Source organism: Phalacrocorax carbo, chromosome 1 (genome assembly GCF_963921805.1).
Source record: "Phalacrocorax carbo chromosome 1, bPhaCar2.1, whole genome shotgun sequence".
In the NCBI taxonomy this organism is placed as follows: Eukaryota; Metazoa; Chordata; class Aves; order Suliformes; family Phalacrocoracidae; genus Phalacrocorax; species Phalacrocorax carbo.
This window is the reverse complement of record NC_087513.1, coordinates 124,929,951-124,950,340: the sequence shown is the minus strand read 5'-3', so window position 1 is coordinate 124,950,340 and position 20,390 is coordinate 124,929,951. Positions and strand designations below refer to the sequence as shown.

General features: G+C 38.6%; 1 protein-coding gene across 1 annotated transcript in view; it reads right to left on the bottom strand.

Moving 5' to 3' along the window:
• CFAP47 (cilia and flagella associated protein 47) overlaps window positions 1-20,390 on the bottom strand; it is a 346,829-nt gene that overhangs the window by 259,296 nt on the left and 67,143 nt on the right. The window contains 6 exon segments of the mRNA XM_064473493.1: window positions 6,862-7,002; window positions 7,578-7,671; window positions 14,426-14,635; window positions 15,632-15,863; window positions 17,678-17,806; window positions 19,976-20,076. Coding sequence (XP_064329563.1) covers window positions 6,862-7,002; window positions 7,578-7,671; window positions 14,426-14,635; window positions 15,632-15,863; window positions 17,678-17,806; window positions 19,976-20,076 — 907 coding nt within the window.

The window sequence follows — 20,390 nt, the reverse complement described above, 5'->3', positions numbered from 1 at the left end:
CTGGAAATTACAGGCTTGCCAGTCTCACTTCAGTTCCTGGTAAAATTACGGAGAAGGTTATTCTGGGAGCTACTGAAAAACACTTGAGAAACAATGCAGTCATTGGTCATAGCCAGCACGGGTTCATGAGTAGCAAGTCCTGCTTAACCAACTTAATTTCCTTTTATGACAAGGTCACCCATCTAGTTGACCAAGGGAAACCAGTAGATGTGGTGGTTTTGCATTTTGGCAGAGCTTTTGATACTGTCTCTCACAGTATTCTTCTAGAAAAAATGCCCAGTATAGAGTTAGGCAAGTCCATAATACAATTGGTGAATGATTGGCTGACAGGTCAGGCTCAAGGAGTTAGAGTAAACGGAGTTACACCAGGCAGGCAGCCAATCACCAGCTGGGTTCACCAGGGCTCAATTTTAGGGCCAGTGCTCTTTAAAGTTTGTATAAATGATCTGGACACAGGAATCGAACATATATTAAGTTTGCCAATGATACTAAATTAGGAGCTGTGGACTCCCTCATGGGTAGAGAGGCCTTACAGAGAGATCTGGATAGACTAGAGAGCTGAGCAATCACCAACCGTATGAAATTTAACAAGACCAAGTGCCAGATTCTGCACCTGGGACAGGGTAATCCTGAAAATACATGCAAACTGGGGGATGAGAGGCTGGAGAGCAGCCCCACAGGGAGATCTGGGGGTTTGGGTTGTTGACAAGTTGAACATGAGTCATCAGTGTGCCCTGGCAACCAAAAGGGCCAACCACGTCCTTGAACTTTGTCCATCAAGCACAGCATAGCCAGCTGGTCAAGGGAGGTGGCTGTCCCACTCTACACTACACTGGTGTGGACCCACCCCAAGCACTGTGTGCAGTTTTGGTCACCTCAATAGAAGGACATCAAACTATTAGAGTGTGTCCAGAGGAGGGCGACCAAGTTGGTAAAAGGCCAGACTTATGCGGAGCAGCTGAGGTCACTCAGAAAAGTGTTCAGCCCAGAGAAGAGAAGGCTGAGGGATGACCTCATGGCAGACTACCTCAAGGGGGGCAGCAGAGGGGGAGGTGCTGATCTTCTCTCTCTGGTGACCAACGATAGACCATGAGAAAATGGACTGAAGCTGCATCAGGGGAAGGTCAGATTGGATATTAGGAAAAGGTCCTTCACTGAGAGGGTGGTCGGTCACTGGAACAGCTCCCCAGGGAAGTGGTCATGACACCAAGCCTGTCAGAGTTCAAGGAGCATCTGGACAACGCTATTAGTCATATGGTTTAGTTTTAGGTAGCCCTGTGAGGAGCAGTGTGCAATGATCTTTATGGGCCCTTTCTAACTTGACATATTTTATGATTCTAAATATTTTTTGTTTCCAACTTTTTTCCCAGTTTTGATGAACTGGATGAAATCACCGGACCCATCTGGATTCCAAGAATTACTCTGTGTATTCCAGCCAAAGCACTAATTACTGAACGACTACACTGATCTCCAGTGCAATCTACAATGTCTATTGACAATGGATGCCAATCCAGCAAAATGTTATTTTGAAATGTGAACTGGACCTAGTTTATCAGTCCCTTAAACACCCTCAGCAATGTCTAATTCGCTGATACACATATACATGAAGAAAAGGCTATTTCATTTCATTTCATCTAGTTAGAACAAAAACAGCTTGTAACCCTTTAATAAATGTTTCTCTGCAACCCTTTAATAAATGTTTCTCTTCATATTAGTTTTCAATACCAGATTTCAACAGGTACATTAGAGAAAGCATCAGTTTCTCAAAGCAAGGTGTTAAAACTTTTTAATCCCTCCATTTGCTGCAGATGGAGAACATTCTTAAATATAGTATGATGCAGCTACAGACATGTGGCTTCACAGTTTCCATATTTACAATTGGATTTCTTTTTTTTTTTTTTCCAGATGACATGACAGACTGTTGTCCATTGCTTTCAGGCTTTTCTGATGAAAAACTTTTGTAAAATACTAATATACAAAACCTGGTTAACTATTATTGTACATGAGACCCAAATTATAGCATCCATATTTAATTACAATTTAAAAATTCAAGTAACTTCGAAATTTCTTTCTATACCTTGAAGCATTTCAGTTCAGCATCACCTAGTTCCAAGCACAGATGGCTGAGATAACAATATAAATATTTGGATTTCTCTCCATGGCACCATACTGATTTGCACAGAACTATCTCAAGAGAGAAAGAAATCTCAGACGTTTATATCAGCATCCTCAGATACAAATCTGGAGAAAACAGCAAAAACCCCAAGCTGTACACTATTTTATGCTTTCTCAAAAGGTAGTGTCTTTGCAGGTTAATTTATTGTAATGTTCCTTCATCAGTATAACCTGATGTACTATTAAAAGGATCAAAACAGAAAAGAGTAATGGCAACTACATTTAGAAGAAAATATTAAACATTATTTACCAAAAAACCATTCTTTTACTGTCTCTTAACAAGTTCAATCCACGCTAATCCAAGATGCCCACATGTCTACATTCCTATTGAGACCCTGTTGAGGGACCAGGACACAAGCATACAGTGGCTTTTGGAGCACACTGTACTTATTAAAAAAATATTCAGCTGTAAGGTTAGGAATTGTTATTACCTATAACTATAAAAAGCATCCTTATTACTACATGCTTGGTAAATTTAAAGATAAATTGTCTTTATTGAAAATCTGGCCTAACCCAAGGGCTAAATTACCACTTCTGCTGACAGTGTCCATGTGTTTCCATTAGCCTAGAGTTTCAAGATTTGTAGAATACGATCAGTATTTCAGCCCTTGCTCAAGAAGAGAACTAACACTATATCACTGATTAATTTCCCCTTTTATTCTCCACAGGTTCTACCCTTTCTTCAGAATAAACTTCATTTTCTATTTTTCTGAGGTGGATTTACATATACGTTTTTCCCTCTGGAACTTCTGCAGCAACAGAAGTTTTTATAACAAATAAGTGGACCATAATGCATCAGGTAGGGGCGTGAAAGCAATACCGGATGGCATGTTAGTTGATATAAAATAATATTAAGTATTTCTAATAACAGCATTTTATTTCTAAAATAAAATTGGATAACAAAACATGTCTGGTGAAGAGATGGATTCTTTTAACATTTTCTGAAATTTGCAGTGTGCTATGTGAGGAAGACAGGATTCAGTTTCATCTTATCTTGCTTGAAATCGGGCTATCATAAAGGCTTGTCTCTACTTTCATTTTGATGAAACTGCTTTTATGATACAAAACATTCTCTTAACTTCACAATAATTCAACACTAGCCCAAATAAATATTTTTTTAGATAAACCGATCTTCTTGTCTTGACAGTTCATATACCATTTTTCTTCATTGTTCTGATGCTTTCTTTACAAATTTAATAAAATAAATAAATAAATCTTGTTCAGCAGCAGTCATGGTCACCCTGGTCAAAAATGGGTTTGAATCAAAGAGTATAGAAGAGAGGACAGGACTTTAAATGTTAAGTGACTAGTTCAGATGTAAAGTCATATTATCTTAAGAGTTCTGCTTATTGAACTGAATATCATGTTAGCCAAACTGCACCAGGCTACAACAAAAAAGTAAAGCAGAGATGTATAATTCCTAAGACATAAGCTAGAGCGACAGGGAAGATGAATGTGATCTTATAGGGCTCTAAAAATGTACTATTATAGGAAAGAAAGATGAAGGAACAATGAATGAGAAGCTGAAACGTGATTCTTCCGCATGAAATGGAACTAGAATGATGAAGAGCACACCTTCACAATAGGTTTAAGCTGATCTAAACTTCACCTTTTTCATACCCCCAGCAAACGTGTTCTGTTCCATTCTTCTGTCTACACCAAAGGTCAGAGAGATGAAAGATCTATTTGGAAGCACCACCCTACTCAGATGGTTCTAGCATAAGGAAAGGGACAGGAAAACCTGGTTTGCACTACCATACAAGACATGTTCTTTCAGTAGTAGCCCACACCACATCAGTGTAAATTCATAATGATGCTTTCCTCTCAGATACTGAAAAGGCTAGCAAGTTTATCTTAAAAGACTGCACGATACAAAAAATAAAGTTAATGATACACTACAGAAATTATCAAATTAAAAATAATTTTTCATTTTTTGGGTTTGAAGATGTCTTTAAACTGTTGCTGTAAGAAATACTAGAAATTTTCTTAAGTGGCCAATTGCAATTCTTAATATTTGATCAAAACTGAAGATAACTTCTCTTTTACCTAGACATCAATAATATCTTGTCAAAACAAAAGACAACTTTTAATAGCTGACACTTTTTGACAGAACATGTGTGAATGCTTAAAGTATGTTTCCCAATGTACCTGTGATGTGTTGACCTTGGCTGGCCACCAGGTGCCCACCAAGGCACTCTATCACTCCCCCTCCTCAACTGGACAAGGGGAGAAAAATATGATAAAAGGTTCATTGGTTGAGGTAAGGACAGGGAGAGATCCCTCACCAATTACCATCACAGGCAAAACATTCTTGACTTGGGGGATTAATTTAATTTCTTGCCAATCTAAATTAGAGTAGGATAATGAGAAACATGAACAATCTTAAAACACCTTTCCCCCAACCCTCCCTTCTTCTGGGCTCAGCTTCTCTCCCAGTTTTCTCTACCTCCTCTCCTCCATAGTGGCACATGAGGACAGGGAATGGGGGTTGTGGTCAGTTCATCACACGCTGTCTCTGCCAATCCTTCCTCCTCACACTTTTCCCCTGCTCCAGCCTGGGGTTACTCCCACGGGAGACAGTCCTCCAGGAACATCTGCAATGTGAGTCCTTCCCACAGGCTGCAGTTCTTCATGAACTGCTCCAGTGTGGGTCCCTCCCACAAGGTGCAGTCCTTCAGGAACAGGCTGCTCCAGCGTGGGTCCCCCGTGGGGTCACAGGTCCTGCCAGCAAACCTGCTCCAGCATGGGCTTCCCATGGGGTTGCAGCCTCCTTTGGACACATCCACCTGCTCCGGCGTGGGGTCCTCCACAGGCTGCAGGCAGATGTGTGCTCCATCGTGGACTTCCATGGGCTGCAGGGGGACAGCCTGCCTCACCATGGTCTTCACCATAGGCTGCAGGGGAATCTCTGCTCCTGCACCTGGAGCACTCCCTTCCCTTCATTCTTCAGTGACCTTGGGTGTCTGCAGGGCTGCTTCTCACTCCTCTCTCCCAGCTGCTTCCAGTCCAAGTTCCTGCTTCTTAAATACATAATCACAGAGGTGCTACCACTACCGCTGATGGGCTCAGCCTTGGCCAGCAGCAGGTCCATCTTGGAGCCACCTGGCACTGGTTCTATCGAACATGGGGGCAGCTTCTGGCAGCCACCCCTGTAGCCTCTTGCTGCCAAAACCTTGCCACATAAACCCCATACAATACCTGACTGAATCGAGACATTTTAAGTTACCTATTTTTTAGAGTTTCATTTCATCAGGAAAAAAAAAATCAAAACCAAAACAAAATAACACACATGCATACTACTAATTTGGGGGGGGCTCTGCTCTGTGCTAGTCTATCATGTAGCTATGAATAATTCAGCAAATTGAAAAAAAATTGGAAAGTGACTTGCTTTCTGGTCACTATGATTGCATTTTTCCACATCCATGTTCCCATGGGTCATCTGTCTCAGCCCATGTACACATACTGTTTTCTGTCTGTTACTCTCAGATATATTTCCTCATTTTTTTAGTTTACATACCTTCTCTAAGACAATTTTTCTCATTTTTTATTATGCTTTTTCAGCAAGTATTCTGTGATTATGTGATTATTTGAGATTAGAAGGCACTTCTGGAGATTGTCTAGTTCAAACCCCCCACTCAAAGCAGAACTAGCTAGCGTGTGTTGAAAGGATCACATTCAGCTGGGTTTTGCATATCTCCAAGGATGGAAACTCCACAGTCCCCCTGGGCAACCTGTTCCAGTGTGTGACCACCCTCAGATTTCCTGTATTTCAGTTTGTGCTTGCTGCTCTCACCATGTCACTGGGCACTACTGAGAGGAGTCTGGAGTTGTATTCACACCCTCCTATCAGGTATTTACAGAGATAGATAAGATCCCCCTTGAACCTTCTCTTCTCCTGGCTGAACAGTCTCAGCTGTCTCAGTCTCTCCCTGATGACAGATGCTCCAGTCTCTTAAACCACCTTTGGGACCCTTCGCTGGAGTCACACTCCAGTATGTCTATGTCTTTCTTGTACTCAGAAGCCCAGATAATATTTATATTTTTCATTTATTTTCCACTCCTTTGAATAGAAATAAGTAAATACTTATTTTTAGGTACACAAACATTATTGATCATTAGTGAGCACATCAGATTTACTTTGTAAAATGATTTAGTCATCCAAAATATTCACCAGTAAAAATAAAATTTAATAAATTTGAGAAGTCCATAATGACCAAGTTCATGATATCTTCAAAGGAATAGGTATTATAAAAACGCTTACTTGTTTAAAAATTCCATTCTAAGACAAGATAATAAATACCATGATTGGGTACATGTTCAGTCAACTGAGTATTTCCAGTGAAAAGTGTTTCTAATCAGGGTAGCAAAAAAGCACGGAAGAGTTTTCTTTATTTGTAAGAAAAGATTTCTACAACAATTAATCCTACAAAATGCAGCCTGTTCTAGCATAGCATTTCCTAACTGAAACATATTAACACACTGCTGAAGTTTCAGAACTAAGAAAATGAAAATGTTCTGACTCATTTTTTTTTTCTTCTCTGTTAGAGCAAAATAAAATACTTAGAAGCATTTAGTTTTAAAGATCTGTTTGGAAACAAAAACTTGAATATATCACAGAGCTTGTTCAAAACAAAGATTTTGCCATCAGTTCTTCAGAATTTAAGTATAAATGTGTCTACAGTTTACCTTGTATACCTGCAGTAGCACATCTGTCCAAGCTCGTTTGCTCATTGTCTCAAATATGCTGTCCTCCAGAATGAAGAGATGCTTGTCGCTAAATACATCTGAGTTTTTCAGATCTTTTTTCAAGTCAGCCGTGTGACCCTTCTGATAAAGGAATGAGATTAACTTTCAATATTCATTTCAGCAGTTTGGATAGGAAATTCACAAGAGGACAATAATGAATCAATGGCCTAAATGACTGATAACATCTACTACAGTGCAATAGTGATCAGCATTAGAACTATTTACAGTTTGCCACTATCTCAGGACTAAGAAGTACAATACAGAATTGACAGGAGTTGAAAGCAGCAATCAGGACAGAGAGGCAACACATCAGATATTTTTTTAAAATGGTAAAATCAGTAGAAAGCAGTCAAATTAATTCTACTTTGAGAAAACATAGCTGTTGGAAATTAACCGCGGGTATCAGCAGCAGTATCAGAAGGAATGGAAGAGAAAAATCAGGGGAGGAGGGTGTAAATGTTGGTGTCAGTTTAAATTTCTATTCAGTCTCATGCATGTGCTTAGATTTATGCAATCCAAAACAGTCACTACAGTAGGAAGACTCATGGTCCACAGAGGATTTCCATTAGTTTTCAAAGAACCGACACTAAACATGTGGTCTTTCTAAAAAAAGAAGAAAAAATGAAACCAAACAAACATAAAAAACCCAAACCTACCTTCAGTACAGTTTGCAGTTTAATCCATTTCTTATAATCATCAAGTTCAAGTAGAAATTCTGGCATAACGTGAGGAAGATATGCTCCTCGGCTTCTGAAATCATAAAGCAGGAAAAGTTAATAGGTAAGCAAGATAAATCTTTCTGAGAGCAGTCCAAGTTTTTCAACTTGCTAAACCTATGTGTAAGCTAATCTGAGTTCTGAGTACACTTTGGACTAATGATCCAGTTCTATTAATTGCTTTAGATAGCTTCTATTTATGAAGTTCAATTCCTATGCCTACAACTGAATGCTAAAAGCACACACAACACTGGAAAGACTGACTCCTTATGAGAACTGCTCCTCCATAAAGGATTTGTTATATCACAAAGCATCAAAACACAAAATACCCATTTCCATGTGAAAGACAAAGGATGAGAGTTACATAACATTAGTAGAATTAAAACTTGATGATGGTTCTATCTGTCTGCAGGTCTGATAGCAGAAGTCTTATGGGTGTAAGCAAAGGTATTTCAAAGCTCTGGTAATTGTTAAACTGACCTACCACTTGCTCTCAGGTGACTAATAAAGGCAATAGGAAATGTAATTGCAGTAACAAAAGGCAACTCCGTTAGACTGAATACCAAAAAAGCTAACTTCCTAGTGAAGAAAGGCTATTATTTTTCTCAGATGACACAGTTTAAACGAATGCTGCTGGAAAGAAGAGAAAATAATGAAGAATTCTTAAGCTTATTTTTCTCAGGGGAGCAGAAGTTTCCTGACTTTTAGGTAAGAAAGGTTTTCCTTTCTAGATTTACATGGTTCTCTATTTACATGGTGTTCTATCTTTCTTTCAATGATTGTACTTGCTAGATATATGGGAATACATGTAGTCTATAGTTTTCATCTTCAGAAAAGCTATATAACAACATTACATGTCATAATAGTAATAATGGGTTCTATATAGCTGAATGTTCTCATACTGGCTGCATTTTGTTATTGAGGAACACTGTCTAAAAAAAATTCCTCCTCATTAAGGTCGATGTTTAACTTGATGCCAGTTCTCCAAGATAACTATTAAACATTAAGATTAAACACCTTAATCACTATTGAGATGTTTTTCCTCCAGACACACAGATTGCAACAAATTAGTTGTAAAATGCCCAAACTTTCCCTTTACTGCTGTGGTAACGTACCAAGAAAAGCTTCCGAGAGAAGGAAAGTAAAACTGATACTTGGAATGTTGCTTGAAACAGCGAACAACATCTACCTGCTTTGGCAAGTGGAAAATTTGAAAGATTAATTATGCTTTATTTGAACCATGCTGACCAAAAAGCAGTGGCTGGGGAAGAAAGCTGAGAACTGTATGTTTCTATTCTCAGAGTGCTCTCCTGGGCTTCTTCAGGAGGGAATTTGCACCTTCCACAAATCACAATGAACATGCAGGGACAGCAGATCACAGGTTAATTACTCATACCTAGGCTGGCTCTGCATGTCTTACCGTTGTTACATACAGTCATGCCAGCAGTGCAGATATCAGACATTTTTGAACTATGATCTATAAACGCTTAAATAACAACCTGTGAATAAATGTAAATATTCTAGGTAATGTACAAGTAGGCAAAGAACATCCATAAACCAGGAACAATGAAGACATCTGATAGGATTCACACAAACTAGAAGAGGCAGAAACTAGAAGAGGCAGAAACTAGAAGAGGCAGAATGTGGTAATGCTAAGCACATAGTGAGCACCAATTTAATTATCTAGCATCAAGTACATATAAACACAGGAGTCCAGTTAGAACTGCTTTTCTATGGCAACCTGTATCATTTTGCTAGGGTTGTTATGGATTACTACCTCATTTCCAATCATCAGACCTCATCAACCTTCTGTCATCGGTGTATCTGTGTACAGAGGCACTGACTTAGCCTTGATCAATTGGCTGCTGCTCCAGTTCTGCTCTGAATATGTCAGTGAGGTAACAGACAAAATTCACTAAGACTGAAGGCTGTTATTAAAATTTAGCTATGAAAAAGCTTTCCAAATTGCCCAAGAGACTACCTTAGAAACACTTAGATATTTCTTTCCAATTGCTGTTATGCTTAGCAAAAAGGGTTGGGATCCACTTAGCCCAAAACTCATCATCACTTTAAAGTACACAACTACCATCACGTATACAAGTTTCAAGACACCTGGATTTCCTGGAAAATCTCAATGGGAAGACTGGATATAAAAGCCATCAGGCTCCACCAGGAGAAAATTTTGACCCTATCTAGGAGTGCTCCAAAAGTATCCCATGAAAACTCTTTAAGGAAACTTCTGTGAATGAATATTTTGATGGAAACTCCTGAACAGACTTTATTCAGGAAACTGAGGCCAGTCAGCCTCACCTCTGTCCCCAGAAAGGTGATGGAGTAGTTCATCCTGGAGGTCATCTCCAGGCATGTAGAGGACAAGAAGGTTATCAGAAACAGTCAACGTGAATTCACCAAGGGGAGATCACACTTGACCGACCTGATAGCCTTCTATGATGGTGTGACTGGCTGGGTAGATGAAGGGAGAGCATTAGATTTTGTCTATCTTGACTTCAAGTAAGGCATTCGACACTGTCTCCCATAGCATCCTCACAGGCAAGCTTAGGAAGTTGTGGGTTGGATGAGTGGATAGTGATTTGGATAGAGAACTGGCTCAACAACAGAAGTCCGAGGTTTGTGATCAATGGAGCAGAGTCTGGATGGAGGCCTGTCACTAGTGGTGTTCACCAGGGGTCTGTGCTGGGTCCAGTCCTGTTCAACACGTTCATCAGTGACCTGGATGATGGGACAGAGTGTAACCTCAGCAAGTTTGCTGATGATACCAAGCTGGGAGGAGTGGCTGATACACCAGAAGGCTGTGCTGCCATCCAGCGAGACCTGGACAGGCTGGAGAGCTGGGCCCAGGGGAACCTCATGAAGTTCAACAAGAGCAAGTGCAAGGTCCTGCCCCTGGGGAGGAACAACCCCATGCACCAGTACAGGCTGGGGGCTGAACTACTTGAAAACGGCTCTGTTAGGAAGGACCTGGGAGTGCTGGTGGACAAGCAGCTGACCAACAACGTGCCCTTGGGGCCAAGAAGGCCAACTGTATCCTGGGGTGCATTAAAAGGAGTGTGGCCAGCAGATCAAGAGAGGTTATCCTCCCCCTCTACTCTGCCCTAGTGAGACCACATCTGGAGTCTGTGTCCAGTTTTGGGCTCCCCCAGTTTAAGAAGGACGTGGAACTGCTTGAGCAAGTCCAGCAGAGAGCTACCAAGATGATCAGGGGACTGGAGCATCTCGCTTATGAGGAAAGGCTGAGAGACCTGGATTTGTTCAGCTGGAGAAGAGAAGACTGAGGGGCGACCTCATCAATACCTATAAATATCTAAAGGGTGGGTGTCAGGAAGATGGGACCAGACTCTTTTCATTAGTGCCCAACAACAGGACATGGGACAATGGGCACAAGTTGGAACACAGGAAGTTCCACCTAAACAGGAGAAAAACTCCTTTCCTGTGAGGGTGCCAGAGCAGGGGCACAGGCTGCCCAGGGAGGTTGTGGAGTCTCCTTCTCTGGAGATATTCAAAACCCACCTGGACGTGTTCCTGTGCCCCCTGCTCTAGGTGTGCCTGCTCAAGCAGGGAGTTGGACAAGGTGATCTCCAGAGGTCCCTTCCAACCCCTACCCTTCTGTGACTCTGTTAGGGGTAACTTCAAGCATAAGGTATGCAAAAGACCAGATATCGGACTGCCTCCTCGCCAGAACCTACCAGAATATGAATATAAACAAAATAAGGTATTTCAGAAGGCCTTTCTTGCACAACATTAATGTAAGTAGACTGATGACTTTCATTTCTTTACCTATATATTGAAGAAATTTTTATTCTTATGTTGTTCATTTTCAGTGTTATGAATAAATGCTTTTATTTGCATTTTACAATAAATAAACTTGAGATAAATAAGGTATAGAGACATTGTCTCTCTCTCAGGTGCAATGACTCTGTAAACTGTGTCATATTAAAAAGTATACTCCCAGCTTCACAGCATATGCACCACTCTACCCAAATTCAAAAAGTGCTAAGAATTTACCTTGTTTGCCCAAGCCACATAACACAACCAGGATGAAGAAAAGAAGCATTTCCCAGAGTTGATAACAACCAAGAAGGCTTTCTGGTATACTCAAAGACATTGGGTATCACACTCAAAACATGGAGGAAGACTGATGGCAGGTATCAAGGAGGTTGTAGCGAGGCGGAGGTCGGTCTCTTCTCCCTAGTAACAAGCGATAGGACTAGAGGAAATGGCCTCAAGCTGTGCCAGGGGAAGTTTACGTTGGATATTAGGAAAATACTTCTTCACTGAAAGGGTTGTCAGGCATTGGAACAGGTGCCCAGGGAGGTGGTTGAGTCTCCATCCCTTAAAAGAAGGGTAGACGTGGTGCTTGAGGATATGGTTTAGTGGTGGACTTGGCAGTGATAGGTTAGTGATTGGACTCAATGATCTTAAGGGTCTTTTCCAACCTTAACAATTCTATGATTCTATGATGTTATTTTTGTTCCTCTGTACTGACCTCATCCATCAAACAATGAGCTACAGCAGAGGTATTAAAACATTTGAGGCCAGACGTAAGAAATATCAGTCCTAAAAGTCCAAAATTAAAGTCTATAGGAATTTGAGTTAGGGCTGTAAAATCCCACACAGAAGGGTGAAAGGCTCCAAAAGGTACATCAGCTCCACCCTTGAAAAGTAGTTAGACACTTGTCTTTCTCTTGATAGGAACTGAGTGGAATCAATTCAGCTTCCTATACAAGAATTAATTAAACTTAACAGATAACAAGAGTAACAGGGTTCAAAAGAGGAATCACATCTTGAAGTTATTCTAGACTGCTCTCCTAGGAGTTGTGCAGAGTATTAGCTTAACACTAGACCTAAGGCAGTGGCAACAGAAAGGATTTTTCTTGGGCTAGAACCAAAGAAGTTTTTTGACACTCTGACTTCAGAAAGATGTTAATACACTGATTAGATAAATAAGAAATTATCTTGAATCTACTTAGACAAACATTCAGCATCATATCATCATATCTAACTGTCTTCAGTTATGGGCCCCTCACTACAAGGATATTGAGTTGCTGGAACGTGTCTGAAGAAGGGCAACGAAGCTGGTGAAGGGTCTGGAGAACAAATCTTACGAGGAGCGGCTGAGGGAGCTGGGGGGGTTTAGGCTGGAGAAGAGGAGGCTGAGGGGAGACCTTATCACTCTCTGCAACTCTGTGAAAGGAAGCTGTAGTGAGGTGGCTGTTTGTCTCTTCTCCCAAGTAACAAGTAGTAGGATGAGAGGAAATGGCCTCAAGTTGTGTCAGAGGAGGTTTAGATTGGATATTAGGAAAAAATTCTTCATCAAAAGGCATTGGAACAGGCTGCCCAGGGAAGTGGTTGAGTCATGATCCCTGGAGGTATTTAAAAGACATGTGAATGTGGCACTTCGGTACATGGTTTAGTGGTGGAGTTGGCAGTGTTAGGTTTATGGTTGGACTCAATGATCTTAAAGGTTTTTTCCAACCTAAATGATTCCATGATTCTATGATTCTATATCTCCACATACCCAATGCCTTGCTCTCTGGAAGGAAGGACTCAATGCTGAAGAAGAATCAGCAGGGTGGTATTAGTGAGAGTTTTCAGTTGATATGATGGCACAACATTCTTCAGCACCTCACAGCCTAATGACTCTAGCCTTCAAGATACAATGGGAAAATACAATGGGATGTATCCATCGATCCCCTTATTTAGTATCAGAATGGATGTTGAAGTTCTGAAAACAACAGAAATCTGTAAGCATTGTTCTTCATTACTGAAGAAAGACAAAGATATTGTTCTGAAATGATGCAATGGCTCCTCCAAATCGTCTGCTCCTATATTATCTATGATGCACAGAAGAATGCTATACTGCCTCTTTAATAAAAATAACATGGATGAAAGTTGCAAATAAATGTTTGGTGTTGGAGCAGTGTGTATTGGTCTCCTTATGACTTCATATACAGCTATATCACTGTCCATTATTCTCACATGAAAAGCTTGTATTTAGATCAGTATGTAAATGACATTTTTAAATGGCTTTATGGCCTCTTGAACACTAGGTGAGGATGTTAAAAAGAACCAGAGATGCTGTGTTTCAGGGCTTCTGATGATATCTAAGGAGCTCATGACATTAGACTTTCTCTGAAGTTAATGTTCTTCTCTGTTTCACAGCAGCAACAGACAAGAAGGATGAAGAAGTGTTTATTAACCTTTCCTGATTTGCACCATCTTTGACAGTTGTTCCATGTTATGTGACAAGATAAGATTATCAATGAAAGTAGCTAATAGCTAAATCTGTCTGTTCAGCAGCAGGAGTAGCACTTCCATTTCTTGGCATATTATTAATATGAAAGACTAATAGATTACAAAGTAAGCCTACAAAATTTTTGCTAAAGCCAGTAATTACAGGACAAAGACCATCAGTGGAATAGTAAGATCGTTAATGACAAACCTGATCTGACTATCTACTGAGTCCATCTAAGGAATGAGGTGGATAGTCATCTTCTTTTGTTATTAAGGGAGCAGAGTTTCTGCAGAATTTCTGTATTGGATATAACCCTACCAAAGGACACCTCATTTAGCATAAACTGCAGTGCATAACCTTGGTAAAAATTAATTTGAGTTTATAATATGTAAAACTTAGATCACAAAAGATACAGCATAAAGGAAACCGTAGACCTTCTGTATATTGTTCAGTTGGAATTACGTTTGAACTATGCTAATGAAAAAAGTGGAAAGGAAAGATGCATGCATGCAGACTGTATGATACATGGACTTACTTAAGGAAATCAAGCAATGTAGAATGCTGCCAGTGGAGCTGTAACATTCGTTCAACTGGATCAAGGGGCAATGACTGGCTGGATGGAATGCCTGGTAACAACTGTCCACTCAGATGCAATAACATGTCATAAACAGTCTTAGTATCTTTGCCAAGGTTTTGTTTAAAAACCTTTTCTTGCGAAGAGGTCATCTGGACTTTACACACATCACTAAGAGAGAAAAAGCTTCTGATATTATTCTTTTAAATGTACAAAACTATCTAACACTATATATATATCACAATGATAAATTTAATAAGTCATGAAATAAAACCAGAAGCAAGAAGGTTAGAAAGTACAGCACTTTTTCCTTTTTACAGATAGGATAATAATAATGTAAATAAGTAAATATTTATTAATAATATTTCTAAATAATATATAATTATGTTTAGATTTATTTATATATAAATAACTATTGGTATATGCTATTTATTATAATAATATTGTATAAATATTATTAAAATATAAATTCTATACTATTGTAATATCTACATTTATAAATGTAAATTAACAAATAAAATTAATAATATAATAATTTTTAACTACATGGAATATTTAATATGTGACATATTTCATAAATAAATGTGTTTGTCACTGCTTTCTGCCAAACATAACTTTGACTTCTATCACATTTATAAATGAGTATGTGTTTGTGTCCCAGCAGATTGACTTCTTCATTATTTAGTAGCAAGCTAGATAAGATCAACTAAGTGATGCCACTAAGACTGATATATTTCCAGGGTGTTCGTAAGACTTTTTATTACAAAACTTGCTGTCCCATCTGTTTCTGGATCTTCGGGGGGGGAAGACATATTGTTAAAACTTATTTATGCCACCAGAAAGGGGACAATTGCTAGAACTGTGTTCATTCTGGAAGGAAAATCAATTTCAGTTAAGAAGGTGACATATAGTTTGAACTGCATATTTAACATACACTGCATCATGATATATATATTAGAGCACTGTAGTTGGAAATATATTTTAGAAAGTGAAAAATAACAACTGAATGACATTTTGGTTTAAGCAGCACATAGATACTACAATTTTAATACACAACTGTGCATGAGAGTGTGTTTATATTCCTCAGATCTTATCCAAAACACTTGAGTATATATGTTAACATTTTATAAGGCAGACATAAGTTAGCTCTAAGAAGATATGAATTACCGTCTCAGTGAATATGGTATTGAAATAGGATTTTGTCCCTTAGACCAACCAAAGAGAGTGAACCAATTCTTAACAGCAGTTAGGGTTTTCTGAAAGAAGGTGTACTCTTCTTTATCTTCATCAGGAAAAAATGATAATTCACATTTATTTTCTCCCCCATCATTTTGACTGTCAGCTCCACTCTCTTCACTCATCTTTTCATCACTCTCACTTTCAAGAGTAGTACCCGACTCTGAATGATACACAAAAGAAAAAAATCCAGAAATATTCCTTATTTCCCTATTTTTGTCTAGTACAAACACAATTTTTTTTTAAATACACAATTGTTTTCAGAAAACAAAAAACCTGTCAGACAATGAACGATCGTCTTATTTCAGGAATAAACAATTTAAGTGACATGTACACGTCTTGGGAATAGAACAAATTATGTTATTGGAATCTAATTTCATTCAAAGAAAAAATTATTACCCAGTCAGAAAAAAATAAATTCAGGCATGGCTTACAAAACCACAGACAGCAATCTTACTGGAACTGTATGTAAGACTGTTCCTTTACATATGGCTTTACCAGTTAGTCAATGTTACTTCCCCATCCCAATCACACAGCATGGCTCAGTAACTGACTTGTGTTCAAACAGTTTATCAGGTATTGTATAGGTATAGACTGGGATGTAGGCTTAGTTATAAGCCTTTGGACTTTTCTACCCTCTGTTAGGCCTTTTCTCTCCTAAATTCTGACCTGGTCAAAACTTAGATTATATATTTTTACAACTACTAGTTGTTAACAATTTCAACAACAATATTATTGCATAAAAGATAACTAGGAAAACAAAGAACACTTTTCTTCATAGCACAAATAACCTAGATGCCTCCATCCTTGAAGGTGTATTTTAATACCACTGTTGCATTTTTAATGTTTCACTAAATGATGCAAAAATAAAACTAATACCTTAGACAGTGAATAAAAAAAAATCTTGTTAGGATTTAAGAAGGAAAAACAATACAATACAGAGAAAAGACATAGGACCTTTGTAAGATCATCATGCCGTCAGATCTGAGTTTGTGCAGTTCTGCCAGCTGACAAGATTACTTTCCCAATCTTGTCACTGCTACCTTTGCCAGAGGTTATTATCTTTTCAGATCTGAAACTGAGTTGCTCTTTTGAACTCCTCTTATGTCATTCCATTAAAAATGAATCATGCTGGTAAAGAGCTACTATTGAATCTGTTTGACGACCCCTATTTGTCTTGGCAATACCTTAAAGAATGATCACAAAAACATCAGCAGATCTGCAAGAGTGGAATCCTAACAGTGATGATACAGCGACAGCAACTTCTGCTGTTCTAACTTCCTAGTTATAAAACTAGCAGCTGAAAGAAGAGAGATGTCAACAGCCTCAGACACTACTTACCTGACAACTTTACAGGAGATCTTTACTCTTAGTTCATACAGAACAGCAGCTTAAGTGAGCTCCGCTAACAATGGTTGTTTTATGCAGTACTTAACAAATGCAATAAAAATGTCAAAGTCTAATCTGAGTATACAACTAGACCTTTGCAGAACATAGCATATTTATAGAGTGTATGTGGTTGGTTAGTTCATGACTAGGGAAACAATGCCCTTCTGAGCAACTAATCCCCTAGGTTTGCTCAGTATTTATTTTTCAGCTGGCTCCTCCGTGGACATCTCATTGCAAATGGGACCTTGACATTTGTTGTTTGGGTTTTTTTTTGGTTGGTTGGTTGGTTTTTGGTTGGTTTTTGGTTGGTTTGGGATTTTTCTGGGTGGTTGGTTTTTTATAAATAGTTTGACTGATTTCCCTTCCACTTAGTCTGCTAAAAGGAAGGGGAGATTTTTCTGCTTCTATACTCTAGGCCAGGTTTCCCATGGTGTTGCAGGAGAGGACAGCTTCCCCAGTATTCACTGATTATATGTGCAGAAGTATTTCAGGCAAAGCTTACAAATATCAAACATATCTTTTTAAAGCAGTAAGCTGAAAAGCAGTTGTAAGAGCTCAAAGTGCTTACAGTGAAGAGCTGCACTATACCTGATTGAGAATCTTCATAGGTTGAGTCAGTGGTTGCACCAAAGGAACTTGAGGAAATACTATGGGAAAGCGATTGTGGAGTATTACATGGGTGCAGAACAACAACTCCACTGCTGCAGTCTTTACTGTCTATAAAACAAGATTACAAGCTTCAGCTGAAGAAAACATATTTTTATTGTCTAATGCTCTAGCAGTTTACAAATTAATATCTGTTTCTATATTTTTCTATTTCGTGCTTAATCTAGTAACAGTTCTTATTTGACTCATGACGAAAATCTTACTGATCATCAGACTGGGGACAAAAAAAAGAAATTACCTGCATACCTTTTTCCATTAACTGTATATTTTACAGAATGGGTCTTCACACTTGCTGAAAAGCACCCATCAGAACAGCACTAATTCAAGGCTTCTAAGCCATGAACAAAATATCCGTAAGTAATTTCTGATCACCACTCTGTAATGAGTCTCAGCATACCATCACCAAGCTCTTTCAGACTCAACAACATATATTTATGAAACAAACTCAAAAGCATGCTTCTATTTTTAGTAAAATTAATTACATCAGTTCTGTCAGAACATATGTTCCAACATTCTCATGTTGGACTATGATAGGATTACAGGACCCACTGCTAGCTATCCCTAATGACAGTCTCCAGACAGGAGTAGAAGAGGAACCCAGTGTAGTTTCTAGAGAAGCAAACACACCAGTAACAGAAGGAAGAATTCTCTATGATTATCTTTAATTTTTGATTGCTGGCACTGTTATTTGTATGGTTTGGAGCAAGTAACACACGAGCATGGTGTCAGATATGTGGAAGCAAAGCCTTACTGAATAGCTTTCAAAGCCACTGTGATGAATGGATATAGTTTGGTCACATTAAACTGTGTTCCACACCAAAATAGTCTATACAAAACCACATAAAATGACTCAAGGAATTTAGTGGTAATGACTTACTTTAAAACTGATATAATCTGATAGTGTGAACAAACCAATAAGCAATCAGTACAGGACAGAAATATCCCATTATTAATAGGATATCAGTTCTTATAAAATCATCACTCCATTTTTAGCTTAATCCTTTAATCCTCAAGAGAAACCTACAAAGCAACTTCAAAAGACAAGCTTGCAAAAATGATCTATTGGTGTCCCCCCCCAAAAAAATCACACATTTACAAGACAGAATACTTCTTCCCCTTCCTGTCTTCATTTAATTGTGCTACAACCCATGAATTATATGGTACCTAAATCTGCCTTCTATATGAAAAAAAAATATCATTACTTATCTTCTTGCTAGTCTCTTTTTCAACTTCACAAGTACCAACTCTCTTTTTCTCTTAGATTGTCTGAGGAACACACCTATCTTAAGTTAATGGAGTCTTAGAATTTCCAGTCTTCAAAGACAAATCTATTTCAGATTTAAGGAATTACTTGCTTACCTTAAAAACTTGTCTATTTCATCAAAATACATCAGATCCCAACAATTATAAAAAAATACAATCATTTACCCCGTATTTGAACCTGCTTTGAGTAGGTTGGACTAGGTGACCCCCAGAGATCTCTTCTGACCTAAATTATAAAAACGATCCTAACCTCTCCCCATAGGCACAGCTACACACAAAGAGATTACAGATCATTAAGGCTGGGGTGGGAAGGCAGGAGGCAGGCAGAGATGGCGCCAGTGAGCGAGGGGGTGAGGGGAAACACAGGCAGGGATGTAGAGACACAGAGGCAGGCAGAAAGGCACATTGCAGGTAAAAATGTTTCCAGTCTCTGATCACAGCCTTTTATTAGGTCTTAAAATACAGCTATGCTCTCTAGCCTTCAAGGACCGTAATTAAAAAAAACTTGAAAACTATTCCCAACAGGCAAATAACAATCACATTTTATTATAATATTGTGTGGCCTTTTTTACTTTCTTCAAAACACATCCAACTGTTGTCCTGGGAATTATTGATGATCATTCTCTAACAATATAATTAAAATTATGTTCATTATGTCCATATTGCTTGGGCTGTTTTCTCTACTCATACTTTAAAAACGTCACAAAACATTCTGTAAGATTTAGCCTTGTCCAATATTTTTCACTAAACATTACCTAACCATTTATATAAGTTTTCCTCACTTTCAACAGAAAATATAGGGTATTAAAGTGTTCTAAAAATTTAATTGCAGTATCCCCTTGTAATTAATGAGGAAAAATACTACCTTGATGATAACATCCCTGTTATCACACTGAAAACATTGATGATACTACTGGACATAATACAATTTTAAGAGCTAGAATGTTGACTGCTTACTGCTTCTCAAGATAATTTGTTGATCAGAGCGGTGAAATGCCAAGTACGGGTATAAAGTAAGAAGGCAATTCTCTGCTGTTGCAGCAACCTGAATTGAGAACCTGTTCAAAACAAAATACAAAAGTGATAGTTTTTTATTTGGCCACAGCAATCAAGATATTTCAGCACAAGAATAAAAGGCAGAATGAAGGTGTCCGGACAACTTCTCTTCTATTCTGGTTCAATAGGAGAATACATAGATGGGACTGCAAATGCTGGACTGGTGAAGTTCAGTATAGCGTTTCCACTTCATAGTTTTACTATGAGCATGGATGTATCATTATTCTGAAAGTCCAAGAGTTAGCAGAGATTTTGTGAAATAAATGAACTCTGGCTCTCTGAAAAGAAAAAAAATACAATTAAAATTACAGGAAAT